Source organism: Sardina pilchardus, chromosome 3, assembly GCF_963854185.1.
Source record: "Sardina pilchardus chromosome 3, fSarPil1.1, whole genome shotgun sequence".
NCBI classification, from domain to species: Eukaryota; Metazoa; Chordata; class Actinopteri; order Clupeiformes; family Clupeidae; genus Sardina; species Sardina pilchardus.
Genome location: NC_084996.1, coordinates 38,709,185 through 38,725,533, shown reverse-complemented (window position 1 = coordinate 38,725,533; position 16,349 = coordinate 38,709,185). Strand labels below are relative to the sequence as shown.

Here is a 16,349-nt window from a genome sequence, read left to right as displayed (position 1 = left end):
ATGCATAAACACAAAGTCCACTGGTGGTGTCTGACATGCATAAACTCCAAAGTTTGGAAAATTGTTCTATCTCTTGAGTGTCAAATCCATAAATGTTGCCACTAGTGGGCGTTGGCCTTTAGCTGATGATTGCTATCTGTTGTATGATTTCTTGCCATGCCTTTATTTCAGCTGTTTGGTTGATTTAACCCTTAAACCCATCATAACGATTTTTGTATGCCATAATAGCAATTATTACAGATGTCGTCATTATTTTTTGGTCGTGGAGTTTATGAATCAAACCAACAGATGCCTTTGGCCTTTGTTTCTTTCCTGTGTGGCTATTCTTTCCACAGGCTAAGACCACTCATACTTGTTCCGACAGTCAATGCCCCACAGAGCCTGGGTTTAACCTGGCTCTTTGAATGGGCATTGTTTATGGAAAACTTAATTTTAGATCAGGGTGAGGCTCTACTTCAGGAAGGGAAATCCATCAGCCCTTACAGTTAAAAAAAAGAAAAAAGTTCAGGGGCAGTGTTGTGAGGATGCAGTCATGAAAACACTGACTGATTGTACTCTTGTAAAACACTGAAAATGCCAGGAATGATCAAATAATGTCCTTTAAAAAAATAAAATAAAATTCAAATGTTACCTCACCACCAGCCCCTGAACTTTTTGTCAGTTAAAAAGTTTACGACTTCTAAAATGTGCTACATACGCAGGCACTAATTCATTTAATTGAGGTGTTTGGTAATACCTGCTATAGCTTAGCAAAGTGTGGGAAAGGCCCATATAGAAATGTTTCTCCTGCAAATGACTGTTTTCAGTATGACAGCATTAAGGAGCAAGGGCCCGTAATTACACCTCAGGCTGTCTCACTGTAAACAAAAAAAAAACTGGTTCCCAACACTTCTATTAGCACCAATCAGCTTTGTCTTCCTGTTTCCAGACACCAGCTGACAATGTTGTCATACTGGCTTCTGTGTAGCTGCTTTCATAGGCTGAGGCGCTGGCAGGCAACTGACTAGAGGAGGGGTCATTTTGGGAGAGAAAAAAAAACAAAAGACATCCTCTGTTAGACAATGGTAGTAAATTCAGCAGAGAGACAGGCGGCTATACACAGTCAGCTGCTCCACAACCCCTGAAGCGAGCGTCAGCGTTAAAAGTGGTCAGCCAGAGGACCGGTCAGAGGAATGTCATCCGGGGTGTCCTTACCGGAGGAGGACCTCTCCTGCCCTGTGTGCTGTGACATCTTCAGGGACCCGGTTCTTCTCCCGTGCAGCCACAGCTTCTGCCGGGAGTGCTTGCAGCGCTACTGGGAGTCCTCAGGCGCCCGCAGCTGCCCGGTGTGCCGGAGACGGTCGTCCCGACGCAACCCCCCCGCCAACCTGGCCCTCAGGAACCTGTGTGAGGCCTTCGCCCAGGACAGGGCGCGGAGGGAGTCCGCCGAGGGCGGCCAGCTCTGCCCGCAGCACGGGGAGAGGCTCAAGCTGTTCTGCCAGGAGGAGCAGCTGCCCATCTGTGTGGTCTGCCAGACGTCCAAAACACACAAGGGCCACGAGTGTCTGCCGCTGGAGGAAGCTGCCGTCGACTGCAGGGTAAGACACACAGACACACACACACACACACACAAACACACACAAACACACACACAGGCACACACACATACATACACACACACACGTACAACTGAGTGAGATAGAAATGTAGCTAGACCTCTGTAATAGTGAGGTGCTCTACCGCACGTGTTGCCTTTGTTTCTGTTAAGTCTGCTTCGTCTCTGCCCTTATATGGAGCCCAAGGCTCGCAGAATGCTGTTAATCAAGTCTGTTTTGACATTATCATGGGGCATATTGGCAAAGCACTGCTGGAGAAAGAATACTAAACCACACAAAAGGTGTGAGCTGCATTCCTTCAAGTTGTTTTTACGGCAAAAAAAAAAAACGTCCATCTTGTTTCCTTGTTTTATGTCATCAGTGTTTGATAATTGAAGTAATAAAAAAAGCCCAATGCGTGTCTAAAAATAGAATACAAAGTTTGAGCTTGACTAAAAAGAAGGGTGGTTTTCTTTTATAAACTGTCCTACTAACAATGTGCATTGTGGTTGTGTGAACAAGTTATGATTGATCTGTCAGTGAAGGTCTTTAAATAGAGATATCTGGAATCTGGCTCAACTTGAAGAGAAAAAAAACATTTCATCTGGTTCGCAGGCTGAGCTGAAGGCTGCTCTCAAAACCCTGCAGGACCAGCTAGCTGCTCTGAATAAACACCGATCCAATGCAGACATATGTCTTGAACACACAAAGGTAATTACCCCATCTTCACTGACATTAATTGCATTTGCCATGTGAACAACCCGTTTATACCGAGACCTCTGTGTTTCTCTCTCTCTCTCAGCTTCAGGCCCAGTCAATAAGCAAGCGGATCAAAGACCAGTTTTTGAAGCTCCACCAGTTCCTGTTTGAGGAGGAGAAAGCCGCGCTGTCCAGTCTGAGGAGAGAAGAGGAGGCCAAGCTCCACGCCATCAAGGAGAAGGCCGTGGTCGCCGCCGAGACGATAGAGTCCTTCTCAGAGACCATCAGGAGCCTCCAGCAGGAGGTGAAGGCTAGTGACCTGACTGTGTTGCAAGTGAGTGCCTGCGGTCCACAGACACGGTTGCCAGATCTCTGTGGTTTTGTGTCATCTGTTTACACTTGCTTAGGACTCATAGGCAAATGGGACAGATTATTTCTTCAATGTAATATCACCATAGAACACGAATGACTTAGAAAACATACAGATAATATGCAAAGGGAAGCACACAAATCCTTACCATTAATTGGCATTCCATTTCATTTGCACTGAGACTCACAACAACAGCCTATAACTGGGTGTGTAAAGGAGCTTTGATTTAGACACTCCCTTAATGTGTTATTGTCTTGCTAATTGGCTGGTTGTGTGGTGGCCAAGCCAACCCATAATTATCCCCGACTCTATGCACACATGCTCTCTTTAAAACCAATCATGTCTGTGTTTTTTTCCTCATTCTGATGGAATCATTTACCATTGTTCATTGTCTGACTATGTTCACAGAAATGTAAAGCTACTATGGAGAGGTAAGGTGCATTTCACATGGTTCACTCAGTTCAGTTAAGCTTTTCGCTCAGGTTTTATTCATTTACCCATTACACTATATGCCAGTGCCTGTGAATATTAAAGCCATGTGAGTTCCACAGAGTTCAGTGCTCCGAGCCAGAGACGGAGTTGGCTTCAGGGTTGTTGATGGATGAAGCCAAACACCTGGGGAACCTGAGGTTCAGAGTCTGGGAGAGGATGAGAAGTGTTGCTCCACACTGTGAGTGAAGACCAAAACATTTACTCGCCAACTGCTACAGGAAGTGAACATGTGATGTTTTTGTTCAGTAATTGTGACCCAACTAACACTCCTAGATAAAACGTTCTTTGTTGTTGGCTCTATCTGGAAGAACAGGAAGTATATTTTTTGGGAATTGTTGCCTTTATCGTGATAGGACAGTGAAGGGTTTGACAGGAAGTGAGTAGGCGGGAGATATCGGGTGGGATTGGAAAATCCCCCATGGGCACTTGGACCTTAATGTGTTATGGGCGCTGTAGCCAGTTGTACCTCCCTGAAAGAACAGGGTTTTTTTAGTGCTACAAGTAAACTCCTTGAAGGCTAACCTTTGCACCATCCGTTGTGTCCTATAGTTCCAGTGATCTTGGACCCTAACACAGCCCACCCCTGCCTCAGTCTCTCCGATGACCTCACTGCCCTGCAGCACAGGAGCCCCGCGCCGCGTCTCCCTAGCAACCCGGAGCGCTTCCACATGAGCGCGGAGGCCTTGTGCTCCACGGGCTTCGGCGCCGGGACCCACTCCTGGGTGGTGGACACCGCCGGCAACCAGGACTGGATCCTGGGCCTGGCCTACCGGTCGGTGCAGCGCAGCGCCGAGATTTCCGCCCGGCCGGAGAACGGCTTTTGGACGCTGTGCCTGCGAGAAGGCGTGTACCGGGCAATGACGTCACCGCCGACCGTTCTGACGCTGAGCGGGAAGCCCAGGCAGATCAAAGTGGAGCTCAACTGGGAGGGAGGCGAGGTGTCTTTCATAGACTCAGAGGAGGGCGCCACCCTCTACACATTCACACAGACTTTTGAGGAGACTGTCTTGCCATATTTCTACACGCAAAGTAAACGACCCCTGAGGATTTTACCAGAACCTCCAAATGTTACCAGAGGAGTTTAGATTGTGGACACCAGGCAGCCCTACCTCTGACAGCTTTATTGTCATATTAATGTATAATATGATTGTGTTTGACAGTGTTCTATGCATTCCTATTCAAACAAGCCAGTTCACAAGGGAATAAACTCACTGCATCAGTTTCAGGTTCATTTTCAGAATAAATTCTTTTGTAAATAAAATCAATTGCCTATATTGTAAAATAATGTTCTCCTTAGACAAAAGTAGCAAAAAAGAAAGTATGTAGAAAAACCTGATCAGCCACCTGAGTTTGTTTGACGGGGCAAAGATCAGCTCACAGATAGGCCGCAGAGGAAGGGCGGCAGTTATGAGGAAACACTTCAGTGTGATTGAGCGCCGTCGGCAGAATCAAGCTTTACTTTACACAAAAACACTGCCCCAATTGATCACATCAGGTAAGTTTACATGTATGTTTCAAAGGTAAGAATGTGTCGATAACCTCTGGTTTGTATTAGTGAGAGGTAGAATCTCATAATTCTGCACTGACAACACATGGAATGGTCAGAGATGGCCTCTGGGTTTTTGTCTGACATGTGTTTTTTAATGGGCTAGCTCGAGGTACAGTAGGCGTCTGTGCCTTGTGTAATAGTTTGTGTATGAAAAGGTGTTTCGCCTTGTGCGCAAACATTTGTATCTCAGCCACAGTCCATCTAAGGCCTTGTACACTGTGTTAGCTTATTTTAATACTATTTAATGCTATACTATTTAAGAGTCATTCATGATGGGGACATTATGTTCATGACAAACCAGGTGTATGTGCTGAAGTGTTGAATGTATATGCAGACCAAGGGGCCAAGTGTAGCCAGTTTTCAGGACATTCACTTGGTTATGGAGATATTGACAGCCATGCTGCTCAATGTATCAAGATAATTAAACGTTAGTCAAACAAAAGTCAAATTAGTTGAAACAGGTCTGAAAAAGGGGTTGGCTATGTTTTGATTTTAAAAAGCGGATGGAGGAAACCGCACACTCTTGTTCTGATGCCCAAAAGTTTATTAAACAACGTTTCGGCTTGGAAGCCTTTGTCAAGTTTTTCATGATTGATTTAAAAAAGCATCATGGTCTATTATCAAGGTCTACCATATTTACTTGTTAAAGTGTCTCATTCATGGCATGCGTTCACAAGCTTAGGCATCTCAAACTCGAGACACCAATTCCTTCTTAATTTCTCATCAGGGACACATAATAAAATATCTTGATGAGCCAATAGACAGACTGGAAGATAGTAGCCTATTGTCTGTGGCTTCATTCTTATGGCCTTATTTACTGTGCACATGGCATGCAAATAAGGGCACATCTAGAATAAGTTGTTAAGTTGATAGCAGTGATACTACAGTGACTGCCCCACAATCTCTCCATCATGTGCTGAGAGATACAGTGATTTTGTGCTTGTGACTGTGTTCTTCTCACCTTTCACTGTAACAACCCCACCCCTCCTCTTTGTTCTATTTCATAGTATTACCATGTATATAAATCAGATGTTGTTGTTGCTGTTTTTATTTTGCTGGCTGTTTTTTTTCTGAAATTGTTTGTTTCTTGACTGAGTGTTTTATTGTTGATTTTGTGTGTTCTTCTCATCTGTCAGTCTGTAGTCATGGCGACTCAGCCACTTCCAGAGGAGGACCTGTCCTGTCCGGTGTGCTGTGACATCTTCACGGACCCCGTGGTCCTGACGTGTAGCCACAGCTTCTGCAAGGAGTGTCTGAAGGAATACTGGGTGGACAACAAAGACCGGCTGTGTCCCGTGTGCCGGAACGTGTCCCTGACGGACAGTCCCCCGGTCAACCTGGCCTTGCGGAACCTGTGCGTGGCCTTCAGGGAGGACAGCGAGAGGAGGACGGCGGTGCAGTCAAAGTTGTGCAGTCGTCACGGCGAGCAGCTCAAGCTCTTCTGTCTGGACGATAAGCGTCCGGTGTGTGTGGACTGTCTGACCGCGGAACACAGGGATCACAAGTTCTGCTCCACACAGGAGGCTGTTGAGACGTACAAGGTAGACCATATACGTCATGTCTGGCATGGCTTTTGAAGTTTTGAAGTGTATTGAAACTAGAACGAACATGCACTGTAGGCCTATGTTATTTACATGGCATTCCAATGAATTAATGATTCATTTGATATTGCAAGTATTCCTGCCTATAATCCAACTCATGTTCTGATGTGCCCATCATTTCTAGTGTAACATATTCTGTTGAAGTTAGGTAACCACTGCTCCAAAGTGACATGACATACATTCAACATTTTGCATCCAACGCTCTCAAAAGCTGATCTTGTGATAGAGATTTACTATTCCTTGTAATGCATTCAAAGTAATTTCTTATTCTTGACCACTAGGCTCCACTATAGAGCATATTGTGTATCACATGAAGCAATCTCTTCGTCTGGTCTGGGTTTCAGGATATTTTGAAGACTGCTGTGAAGCCGCTGCATGAGAGACTGGCAACCATGAAAAAGAACAAAGAAACTTGGGAACAAACTGGACAGCTTTGCACTGTATGAACATTTCCACATCATTTTGTACACACCACCATGAAACACAAAGCCTTATTTGTATGCATTTTGATGGAATTAACTGCATAATTGACATATAATAATACAATCATTATAGTATTTGATTTGAAGAACTATAGTCAGGGCCTCTCAACATGTATTAAGTAATATGTAAGAATTATATAGTCATTATGTAAAACTTTCCAAGTGCTTCTGAATCATAGTCCACGATTTTCTGACTGTTTCTACTTCAGAGTCAGGCTAAGTCCACAGAGGGCTTAATCAAAGAGGAGTTCAACAAACTGCATGTGTTTCTGCAAATGGAAGAGACCCTTTGGATTGATGAACTGAGGGAGGAGAAGGACAAGAAGAATGAGATGATTGAGAATAAAATAGAGGAAATCGCAAAAGTCATCACATCCATCTCACAATCCATCAACCTCATCGAGCAGGAGATGCCCATCAATGACCTGCTATTTCTGCAGGTCAGTCTCTGCAAGCAGTCAATACGACCCACATAAGTCATGAAACACGATTATTTCTTTGCATTTTACACTGCATGACAGTATATTCCATTTGTATTGTTTGTCAGAACTTCAAAGACATGGAAAAAAGGTATTGGAACAACTTTCCCCTCATTCATCAACTGTAATGTAGGACTATTTATAAATGAATCAGCAATACATGAGAATGGCAATATTATGTAGCCTATTGTCTAGCATATCATCATTATGCACATACATACACTATACTGTACACATGTATGTCTTTGCAGAGCGGAGTGTACAGTTGAAGATCCAGAGGATTTAACAGGGGTACTGATCGATGTGCCAAAATATCTGGGCAACCTTAAATACAATGTTTGGAAGAAGATGCGGGATATTGTTCACTTTAGTAAGATCTTTTGTGCCTTACTGATATGGGTTTGTAGAATGTGATTTAATTTCAGGGTGAACTGACGACTGAAAATAGAAACATTTAATGGAAGTCAATTAACATGATCAAAAACAAAGTTTAATCGTGCACATCCGGACATTTTTGGGTGCGAGATCAAAAAACAGTTAAAAGAAAAAAGTAACTGAAAAGAAAAACTCTGCACACTGGAGAGCTCCCAATACAATTCCTTTTTTAAAATTATTATTTTTCAGTTACGTTTCAGGCCCTTATGTCCCCAGGAAAGTCTGAAAAATAAAAAAGGAACTGTATTCCGATGTGCAGATTTCTACTTTTCAATTAAAGGTTGGGTACGGAATTAGCAAAACGGACGGCAGAGTTTGAACATATACAACCTCAAGTCCCGCCCTCCATGCACGAGCGACAATTCAAAAGCGCAGCGCGAGAGCGAGCCAGGCTAAATGAAATGCCATCCTGGCGTCTACAGCACTATGAGCTCTAGTCTCCATACAATCACTCACATCAACTTCCCCAATTACATTCTTTATTCACCTCCAAAGGGTTGTAGTACATATGGTTCAGTAGCCATAGGTGTGTATATTTGAACAGAATCTGGTTTGTTCTTACCAGGGCGATTATCTCCTGAAATATCCGAGTTTAGTGCTGCCCCGTTGGTTCGCCTATTCCACCGTAGCTCCAAGCTGTTAAGTTTCGATTTCATGTTTACAGCACTCTTCGTGTCATGGTAAAATGTAATTTTTGCTACATAGCTTATTTATTGCGTGGGTGATTGAGTTTCCGTAGGTATCCGCTGCCTTAGTTAGTTTGTATAGAAATGAAGTGACACATACAACAAGAGGGGAACATGGACGTGCAGCAGCAGGCAGTTGGTTTCGTTTCAGCACTGACTCGCGGTCACCAGCTTTCGAAAGGGTCGCGCGCGGTGGGGAGGGGGAGTAGGAAGAGGAGTAAGACGTTAGATTGACGATCGAGCTGTGAAATGATGGTATGGGGTGAGGAATTCTATTGGCTGGAGTTTTTCGAGCCCTGCCCGTTCCGCAGATGATTGACATGTTTAATTTCCATTTCAGTGCTTCCAACTTAGTGGCTATAAGTGGGTTAGGAATAGGATTTCAAGTGATTTTGCAAAAATGGCCAAAAAAGCTCATTCCATACCCTACCTTTAACACGATCAATCAGTTTGGTCATTCTTTTCCCAAATGCAATTACACCAAGCTAATGAATTCACCCTCTTTCCAGTGAATAACAAAAATGTTTTCGGCATTATTTTGTCAGCACCCGTAGTCCTGGATCCAAACACGGCCCACCCCATGCTGAAGGTGTCCGACAAGCTGGACACCCTCTCGGCCGGTGTGGCACAGCCTCTGCCCGACAACGCGGAGAGGTTCGACACCTACCTCCAGGTGCTGGGCTCCGAAGGCTACACCTCGGGGAAGCACACCTGGGACGTGGAGGTGGGCCAGAACCCGAGCTGGCTGCTGGGCGTGGTGAGAGAGTCGGTGAAGAGGAAAGGGACGATCTCGCCCTTGGGCCCCGTCAGCGGCCTGTGGAGCGTCTGGCACCGCGACGGCAGCTACATCGCGGTCACCACTCCGGTGACCCCTCTGCTGGTGAGGAAGAAGCCGCGCAAGGTGAGGGTCGAGCTGGACTATGACCGAGGGGAGCTGGTGTTCATCGACCCCTTCGCAAAGATCACGCTGCACAAGTTCAGATACAGATTCACCGAGAGAGTGTTTCCCCTGCTTTCTACAGGCACCGACCCACCCCTGAGAGTTTTACCTCAGAAGATTTCTATTTCACTGGAGTAGAATGATCAAAACAAGCACTCTTGTTTTTTAATTGGTCTGTAGGTTTTTAATGAGTCACTGAATAGGCATATTAAATTCAGAGCAGAAAATGGTCTGTGCAGTTATAGGATAGCCCTCATGGTGTCAGTAAACTCCCAGCTAAACCAACGCTGTACTGGCAGTCAAGGGGTAATATTTTACACATGACACTGTAGAAAGATTGTTATACAACAATGCCGTTTTGTCTTTGTCTTTGTCTACTACTAAAATTATATTCTTACCCTTAAGTAACTCCTGGATTTGGGTACTGATATGTAAAATATATTAGGCCTAAATCCTAAAATAGTTAGAGTTGCTGATAGTTCAGCAACATTGTTCTTATATAAATGAACAGCTACCTGAAAAGAAAGTTAAGTTATTAAAATAATAAAATGAAAATAATCTTCAGATGTGTGTGTCTGTCTGCCTTAAGGGCCATTCACACCAAGAACGATAATGATAACGATGACTATAACCATAACGATAAAAGCGTCCACACTGGCCAACGATAAGAAAAGTCTCTCCTCATGTTAATGAATGTGATGGCTAGAATATTATGGGTTCTGATTGGCTGTTAGCTTTTTATCGTTCTCAAAATCGCTCTGAAAGTGATCAGCAACGATATCGTTCTTCATGTCGTTATCGTTATAGTTTATGTGTGAACGTTGTCATTCATATTAATGAGAACAATATTTATTTATAGTTATCGTTATCGTTATCGTTCTTGGTGTGAACGGCCCTTTAGTGTGTCCTATGAGTTCCTCTATTTCATGTGCAGTATGGGTTTAGGGCGGGGAAAGAGGCGCGGTGGACGCTATGGTTGCTATGGTTTCTGTGCTCGCGGTGATCGCGGGCTTCTCGTTGTTGGTGGACTGTTTGTGGGCGCAGCACCCCTTGGTCCAGGCCTCAGGCAGGAAGGGCACTTTGTCCAGGCGCGAGAGGAAGATCATGGGCTGGATGCTGCTGCTGATGTTCAGGAAGGCGAAACCCACCGGCTGCACGTAGCAGCGGAAGGTGTCCGGCGTGTAGCGGTCTTCAAACGGGAAGAGCGCCACCAGTGGCAGGTAGTTGACCACGATGATGACTAGGATGGATAGCACCATTTTGAAGGCCTTCTTCTTCATGGGGTGCATCTCGTCCTTGCCGGCGCCCTTGGAGCGCTTCAGCACCAGCAAGATGGAGGCGTTGCACACCATCATCCAGGTGAAGGTGGCCAGCACCTCGCCGGTGAACACCTTCTCGAAGTTGGGCAGGCCTCCTCCGAAGGCCTTAGCGGCAGCGTACGCAAACGTGAGCATAAACACCAGGATGGTGAGCATGATTCTGTACTTGGGGTGCTTGAGGCGGCCGAAGGCGATTGGGAAGACGACGGCTACAAAGCGGTCCAGACAGATGCAGGAGAGGAAGAGGGGTCCACTGGTGTCCTTCACGCCGTAGGAGAACTTGATCGCCATCCAGACCTCCTTGCTCTGCCACTCGTAGAGGTTGGCGAAGATGATGGGCGTCATGACCCCGAAGTAGGCGTCCATGAAGGCCAGGGAGCCAAGGTAGAGATCGGAGGTGGACGGCTCACGGCGGTTCTGGATCAGGATGACGATCACCATGACGTTGGCCGGGATCCCCAGGATGACATTGATCAGCTGGATGGCCAAGTCGAATAAAATGCCCTCCTCCATGCCCTCGCATCCGTCAAACACGCTGAATGGTTTGGCGGTGGCGTTGACCATCATGCCATCTGTGATGTTGAGCAGTGGGAGTAGAGTGGGGCTGGAGGTCTGGTTCGGTCGTAGCTGAAAGTCTGGAGAAGCTGACATGATCCTCAAGTGGTGGTTAGTCCTGAAATTTGGATGGAGATCAAATGACTAGGATAAAAGACATGACACTGATACACTCTCAAAATGAATGTGTTGTTGTCCCTATCTGGACACAGAGATGTGTTAAAAACAACACAAGTTGTGCTATTTTCAACACATTTTGTGTAACAGATATCAAAAGAATGTGTTGGAAACAACACACACTTTTGTCCCTATCTGGACACAGAGATGTGTTAAAAACAACACAAGTTGTGTTATTTTCAACACATATTGGGTAACAAATAACAAAATCAACATGTTGAAACAACGCAAACTGTGTTGTCCCTATCTGGACACAGAGGTGTGTTGTTTTCAACACATTCATTTTACGAGTGTATCAACGGCCATCCTGGCTCATATTGTTGTACTCTGAAAGTTGTAATTTGTTATATTTGGCAAAGAGTGACACATTGTTTGGTGATAAGTAAGTCATACATGATGTATTCACTTTCCCATCATTTTTTTGTTTTGTTTTACTGTAATCCCTTTGTGTTATTTGGTCTCTCTCTGTCATTGCTAGGAAAAACATGCCTGCAGCTATTTTCTGTTGTTCAGATCTAAGTTAGGACCCTCCTGAGATCAAATTCCTTTGTGTATGGATGCCCTGTGCATCTACAAGAGGGAGGACGTCCTACAGTATGGGTCACTTGTTAAAGACTCCTCCCCAACAGTACAAATAGACTGCTGTCATATCACATTCGACTTTTTTCCCCTGTATGGTTCACACACAATCTCAATAGCAGTGATATACTCCTGCTCTGTAACAAGCCATCTTTAGCCCTCAAGGCCAGAACACATATGTTGTACCATATATGGGCTATGCTACTGGCTCAATGGTGCTCTGTTTTAAACTTAAGAACGGAAAATATGACTACTTTGTCTTAATTTGTAATAATGATTTATATTTTAACATTTGTTTTCTCGTGCATCTTATATGCTGTGAACACTCTCATTCAACAATACACAGGAGATGTTAAATAATTTGTGCTAATAAACCTGCATTTATTACTCACAGAGAGGCCAGATCTCTCTGCATAATAATATTTGTGGTTAAAGCCATTTCAATTCTGTCCCAATCAGGCCCACATACAGCCCACATTACTGAGCGGCATAAGCTGTGTTGTGACATGTGTTCGTGTTCTACAGTACTGCTGAGCTCTCTGAGAGCCAGAGGACTGTCTCTGTCACTGTGGTGCTCTATGTAGGCGGGCATCCTCCTTATATGCTCTGCCTCCGACTCCGCCACTAGGCGGGCACGCTCTCCGTGCCCTGCCCCTCAGTGTCTCGAGGGCACACGGGGGCTCGGATCGCTGCCGCTCCACTGCTCCAACACACACACCTGGCCCGCGGCGCTCCCCTTCCACCCATCCCAGCGGGGCCAGCAGCGCTGTTTGCTCGAGATCTGCCTCTCTTGAGGTCCCGCTACTAATCAATTGTGTGTGTGTGTGTGTGTGTGTGTGTCAGTGTGTGTGTGTGTGTGTGTATGTGTGTGTGTGTGTGTGTGTGTGTGTGTGTGTGTGTGTGTGTGTGTGTGTGTGTCTCTTTATATGTGTGTGTGTGTGTGTGTGTCTGTGTGTGTGTGTGTGTGTGTGTCAGAGTGAAACAAACATTAACTGACACTTTAATTGAGACTACGTGAAAGGATCAGAGGTGACAATGATACCGCAATCTATTCTCAAAACAATCAATTGTCCAAATCTTGATAATAAACTAGTCTTTTAAATTTTTATTAATAGGAAATGGGTTATTTGCAAACTTATCTTGGCAAACCAACTGTAACACAGATGTGCATTACCAATAAAGCTAATCTCCAATTAAAAGTCACAAAGTCGAAAATGTCAGTCCTGCATGGGACAATTCACTGGTAATTGAATATTTCAGCCCGTAGGAGTGAAAGTAACTTATGCACTGTAAAATGCAATCAACCAAAATCCACTGAAATACTAATTCAGCTTGTCTGGACGAATGATTTATTAGCTTCCAACAAAAGAACCCTAATACTCATCTGGAATTCACAGTGCATAATGTTTAACATCTTGACTAATTTCAATCTTATTTATGTTATACATACACACACAATTGTATCTTAAGTTGTATCTCAAGTTTATAAGCTAATTCACTTTCAAGCAGCGACCATCTCATATTTTCTTTTTCAACAGTGATCTTGCAAGACCTTTCAGATGTAATGTATTATTGCTGATGGATAACCTAGACAATAATCCATGGGCAATATGAAAGTACATTATGTAATTAGTTCTTACTGCTTATCTTACCTATGATAAAGGTTTCGAAATTGGTACTGCTGAAAGCCGAGGCATCACATAATTTGGATAATACACAGTGGGTAAAGCCAAAAACTACTCATAGACAGACCTTTGGTAAAGCTCCCCTTATTCAATATGACATTTCAATAAAAAGAATATGAAGATCTGACTGAAAGAGCATCCTCACAATGAACTCTCCATAACTTTGAAGTTTGAAGACGGAATTACCTTTAAAAAAAGAAAGAAAAGAAAAGAAAAGAAAAAAACTCTGATTATAATCTACCAATTTCACTTCTTAATGAGATACTCACTTAGTCGAAGGTCCTTGTTGATATTATGTAAGTGGTTTCTTCCATCAAGTCTTACCTGGATTGAGTTAAGAGGGGACCGTTCTTGAGGGACCTGTTTATAAAGGCTTCTGATGCCTTGAGGAATTAAAAGTCTGCATTGTGGGGAGGAGGCTGTACTAGACTTGATTTTTTTTTTTTTTGGGGGGGGGGGGGAGTTTTGCTCTCCACAGACATGAAACAGCTCCCAGGGTGTATTGCCGGAGGAGGACTATATTATGGTGACTGGCATGGGAGCACATCCATAAGTGTGTCAACAGGGCTGGAGTTCGGTTATCGTGGGGCTTGGGCGATTCAAAAGAGAAAGGAATAATACAAAACAGGGGCCCTCTGTCAAAGACGGTTGAACTTGACTGAAGGTGAAAAACCAGCTTGTGAGCCACAACATTACATGGAGAAAGACCACAGTGTTATGTCATCAAAATAGACCTCTCGTTTCAATAAATATACAAATAACTCAGCAGGGGAAAAAGAGTACAAAGACAATTGAATGGCAAAGCATAGACAGCCCTAGATGCAAGAGAGTGCTGAAGATGCAGGCTTCCCCATGTCGGAACAACTGCTTGTCTTTCATCCACTTTGGCAGGTGTAGACAATGACAGAAAGAATCTCATGCTCCACCAGAAGGCTATTTCACGATCATGGTCAATATATAAGTCCAGTGAGGGTCCAGAAGCGGTGAAAGAGGGAGCACACCTAGAAGTCTATGCTCTTCTGTCATGCTGGAGTATGTTGATAAGGGGCCAGATTGGACAAATGATTTCCCGGCCATGATCCTTAATGGGTGGCCTGTATATAAGTCTACAACTTCACAACTGCCAAGTGTCTGCATGGATTCGCAATAAGAATGGGTTTGACTTTTTGATAACAGGCGTCTTGCCTGTTAGCTTTGTCAGTGTGGATTTCACATGGAAAAAAGACTGAAGATCACCCAAACCTTACCTCAGTAGAGCTGTGCCTCCTCTTCCACAAAGATTATTCCTTGCAAAATATTCTGCGTTATATCGGTAAATCTAGCTAATTTAGCCTATTTTAAGTAGTATTTCTACAAAACAAGAAACTTTCACATGCAAGATTTGCCCACAGAACAAGTTTGTCACTTATTACAAGGTCAAAAAATCAAGTGCAAAAATGTCATAACGAGATGCGTCTTTGGTGGACTTTCTAATGGGGAACTGGATTGTAAGTATGCACGTTATTTCAAAAGTACATAGATTATTGTTTATTACAGACACCATTTATGTAGTTATGTGTACTCCAAAGAAATATAATATCAACATTATTTTATTCAAAATAGGTACGTTGTGCAGGTGTAGGGTAGGCCTACAGACCACCTTGAACAAAGCTAAAGCTAAAGCTAAACTAAAAACGCTAAAGTTTTTCTCTGTAGAAAACGCTATTTTAGGGACATTATTCAACTATTGTCGCTAGATTCACGGGACGGGATTCACCCAATTGGTATCACGATGTAAGGCATGACGGTATGTCAACAAGACGTGAAATATCAACATCACGTTCAAGAAGGTGGGCGTGTCACCCAATAGGTAGCTCGGTCACCTGCTTCTCCACAGCTGCTTTGTTGAGAGTGTGTGTGTGTGTGTGCGTGTGTGTGCGTGTGTGTGTGTGCGTGTGTGTGTGTGTGTGTGTGTGTGCGTGTGGTTAGATATTGGGGTGTGGGTGGGTTGGGTGTTGTTGTGGAGGGAGGTAGGGGATCATGCAAATAGTTATTTATATGTTAGTGCAAATGAAAAGGTTTTTTTTTGTGTTTTCAGAATAGGTATAAATGCAAGTGTATGTGTGTGTGTGTGTGTGTGTGTGTGTGTGTGTGTGTGTGGGGGGGGAGGTTTGTTGGTGTGGAGGGGGAGGGAGGGGATCATATAAAAGTTATTTATTTTGTCTTCAGTTTTTTAGTTATTGTTTATGCTGTTGATCTTTTTCTTGCAAAAACGCCTGGACATTCCATTACATAAAACATTGCAGAAAATGTATAGTTTATGTTTTCTTGATGTTATTTTACACACAGCTTCCCAAGACCTGATGCTAGTGTCAGTTGGGTTTCCAGGGGATAATAAGATATTCAGAGGACTTGACTGAAATGTATTGAGAGATTTTGAAACCGGCTGGTAGAAAAAACAATATTGTAGCCTCTGTATTATTTTGGTTTTACATTTTAGTGCTATTCTGAGTACTGGATCATATTCTACAGGGTTTCAGCTTTCCAAAGAGTCCAAGTATGTGATAATAGGACAAACTATGAAGGAACAGTGCCTTTTAATGTAGACGGAGTGCAAAAAAACTAAAAAAAAATTATTTATCTCACTTAGATCTTGAAATAGGAATTATCTCTACCTCTAGAAATGTGTGTACTTTTGCCATCTCCAGACCTTGTGTGAGCTTGATTGAGCCACTCTTATCGAAACAG

At 43.8% G+C, this 16,349-nt stretch overlaps 3 protein-coding genes across 5 annotated transcripts; 2 read left to right on the top strand and 1 right to left on the bottom strand.

Annotated features, from left to right (window-relative positions):
* Positions 1–962: 962 nt before the first annotated feature.
* Positions 963–4,384, top strand: LOC134077564 (zinc-binding protein A33-like). Of its 2 annotated transcripts, XM_062533248.1 has the most exons (6): positions 964–1,577; positions 2,190–2,285; positions 2,377–2,607; positions 3,052–3,074; positions 3,195–3,313; positions 3,685–4,383. In XM_062533248.1, exons 1-6 carry the CDS (start codon positions 1,173–1,175, stop codon positions 4,218–4,220), a joined length of 1,410 nt encoding a protein of 469 aa, XP_062389232.1. In that variant the 5' UTR covers positions 964–1,172; the 3' UTR covers positions 4,221–4,383. The 2 variants fall into 2 exon arrangements, with proteins under 2 accessions (XP_062389233.1, XP_062389232.1); XM_062533249.1 differs by lacking the exon at positions 2,190–2,285 and having other exon boundaries at positions 963–1,577; positions 3,685–4,384.
* Positions 4,385–4,491: 107 nt separating this feature from the next.
* LOC134077563 (zinc-binding protein A33-like) lies at positions 4,492–12,335 on the top strand. 2 transcript variants are annotated; one of them, XM_062533247.1, is made up of 7 exons: positions 4,492–4,630; positions 5,821–6,225; positions 6,630–6,725; positions 6,977–7,207; positions 7,315–7,337; positions 7,498–7,616; positions 8,913–12,334. In XM_062533247.1, exons 2-7 carry the CDS (start codon positions 5,830–5,832, stop codon positions 9,443–9,445), a joined length of 1,398 nt encoding a protein of 465 aa, XP_062389231.1. In that variant the 5' UTR covers positions 4,492–4,630; positions 5,821–5,829; the 3' UTR covers positions 9,446–12,334. The 2 variants fall into 2 exon arrangements, with proteins under 2 accessions (XP_062389231.1, XP_062389230.1); XM_062533246.1 differs by having other exon boundaries at positions 4,517–4,655; positions 8,913–12,335.
* Positions 10,249–11,277, bottom strand: LOC134076003 (G-protein coupled receptor 183-like). Its single transcript, XM_062531023.1, has one exon. The coding sequence runs from the start codon at positions 11,275–11,277 to the stop codon at positions 10,249–10,251; it is 1,029 nt and encodes a 342-aa protein (XP_062387007.1).
* Positions 12,336–16,349: the final 4,014 nt, after the last annotated feature.

What these genes read in the sequence shown, in the direction of transcription:
- LOC134077563 (XM_062533246.1), top strand. An exon ending in AGGCTGTTGAGACGTACAAG is followed by an intron (nt 6,226 to 6,629) that starts GTAGACCATATA and finishes TCTGGGTTTCAG; the next exon opens with GATATTTTGAAGACTGCTGT. An exon ending in TTCAAAGACATGGAAAAAAG is followed by an intron (nt 7,338 to 7,497) that starts GTATTGGAACAA and finishes ATGTCTTTGCAG; the next exon opens with AGCGGAGTGTACAGTTGAAG.
- LOC134076003 (XM_062531023.1), bottom strand. Translation starts at nt 11,277, where the DNA reads ATGTCAGCTTCTCCAGACTTTCAGCTACGACCGAACCAGACCTCCAGC.
- LOC134077564 (XM_062533248.1), top strand. Translation starts at nt 1,173, where the DNA reads ATGTCATCCGGGGTGTCCTTACCGGAGGAGGACCTCTCCTGCCCTGTG. An exon ending in TATGTCTTGAACACACAAAG is followed by an intron (nt 2,286 to 2,376) that starts GTAATTACCCCA and finishes TCTCTCTCTCAG; the next exon opens with CTTCAGGCCCAGTCAATAAG. An exon ending in GAGAAGTGTTGCTCCACACT is followed by an intron (nt 3,314 to 3,684) that starts GTGAGTGAAGAC and finishes TGTGTCCTATAG; the next exon opens with TTCCAGTGATCTTGGACCCT.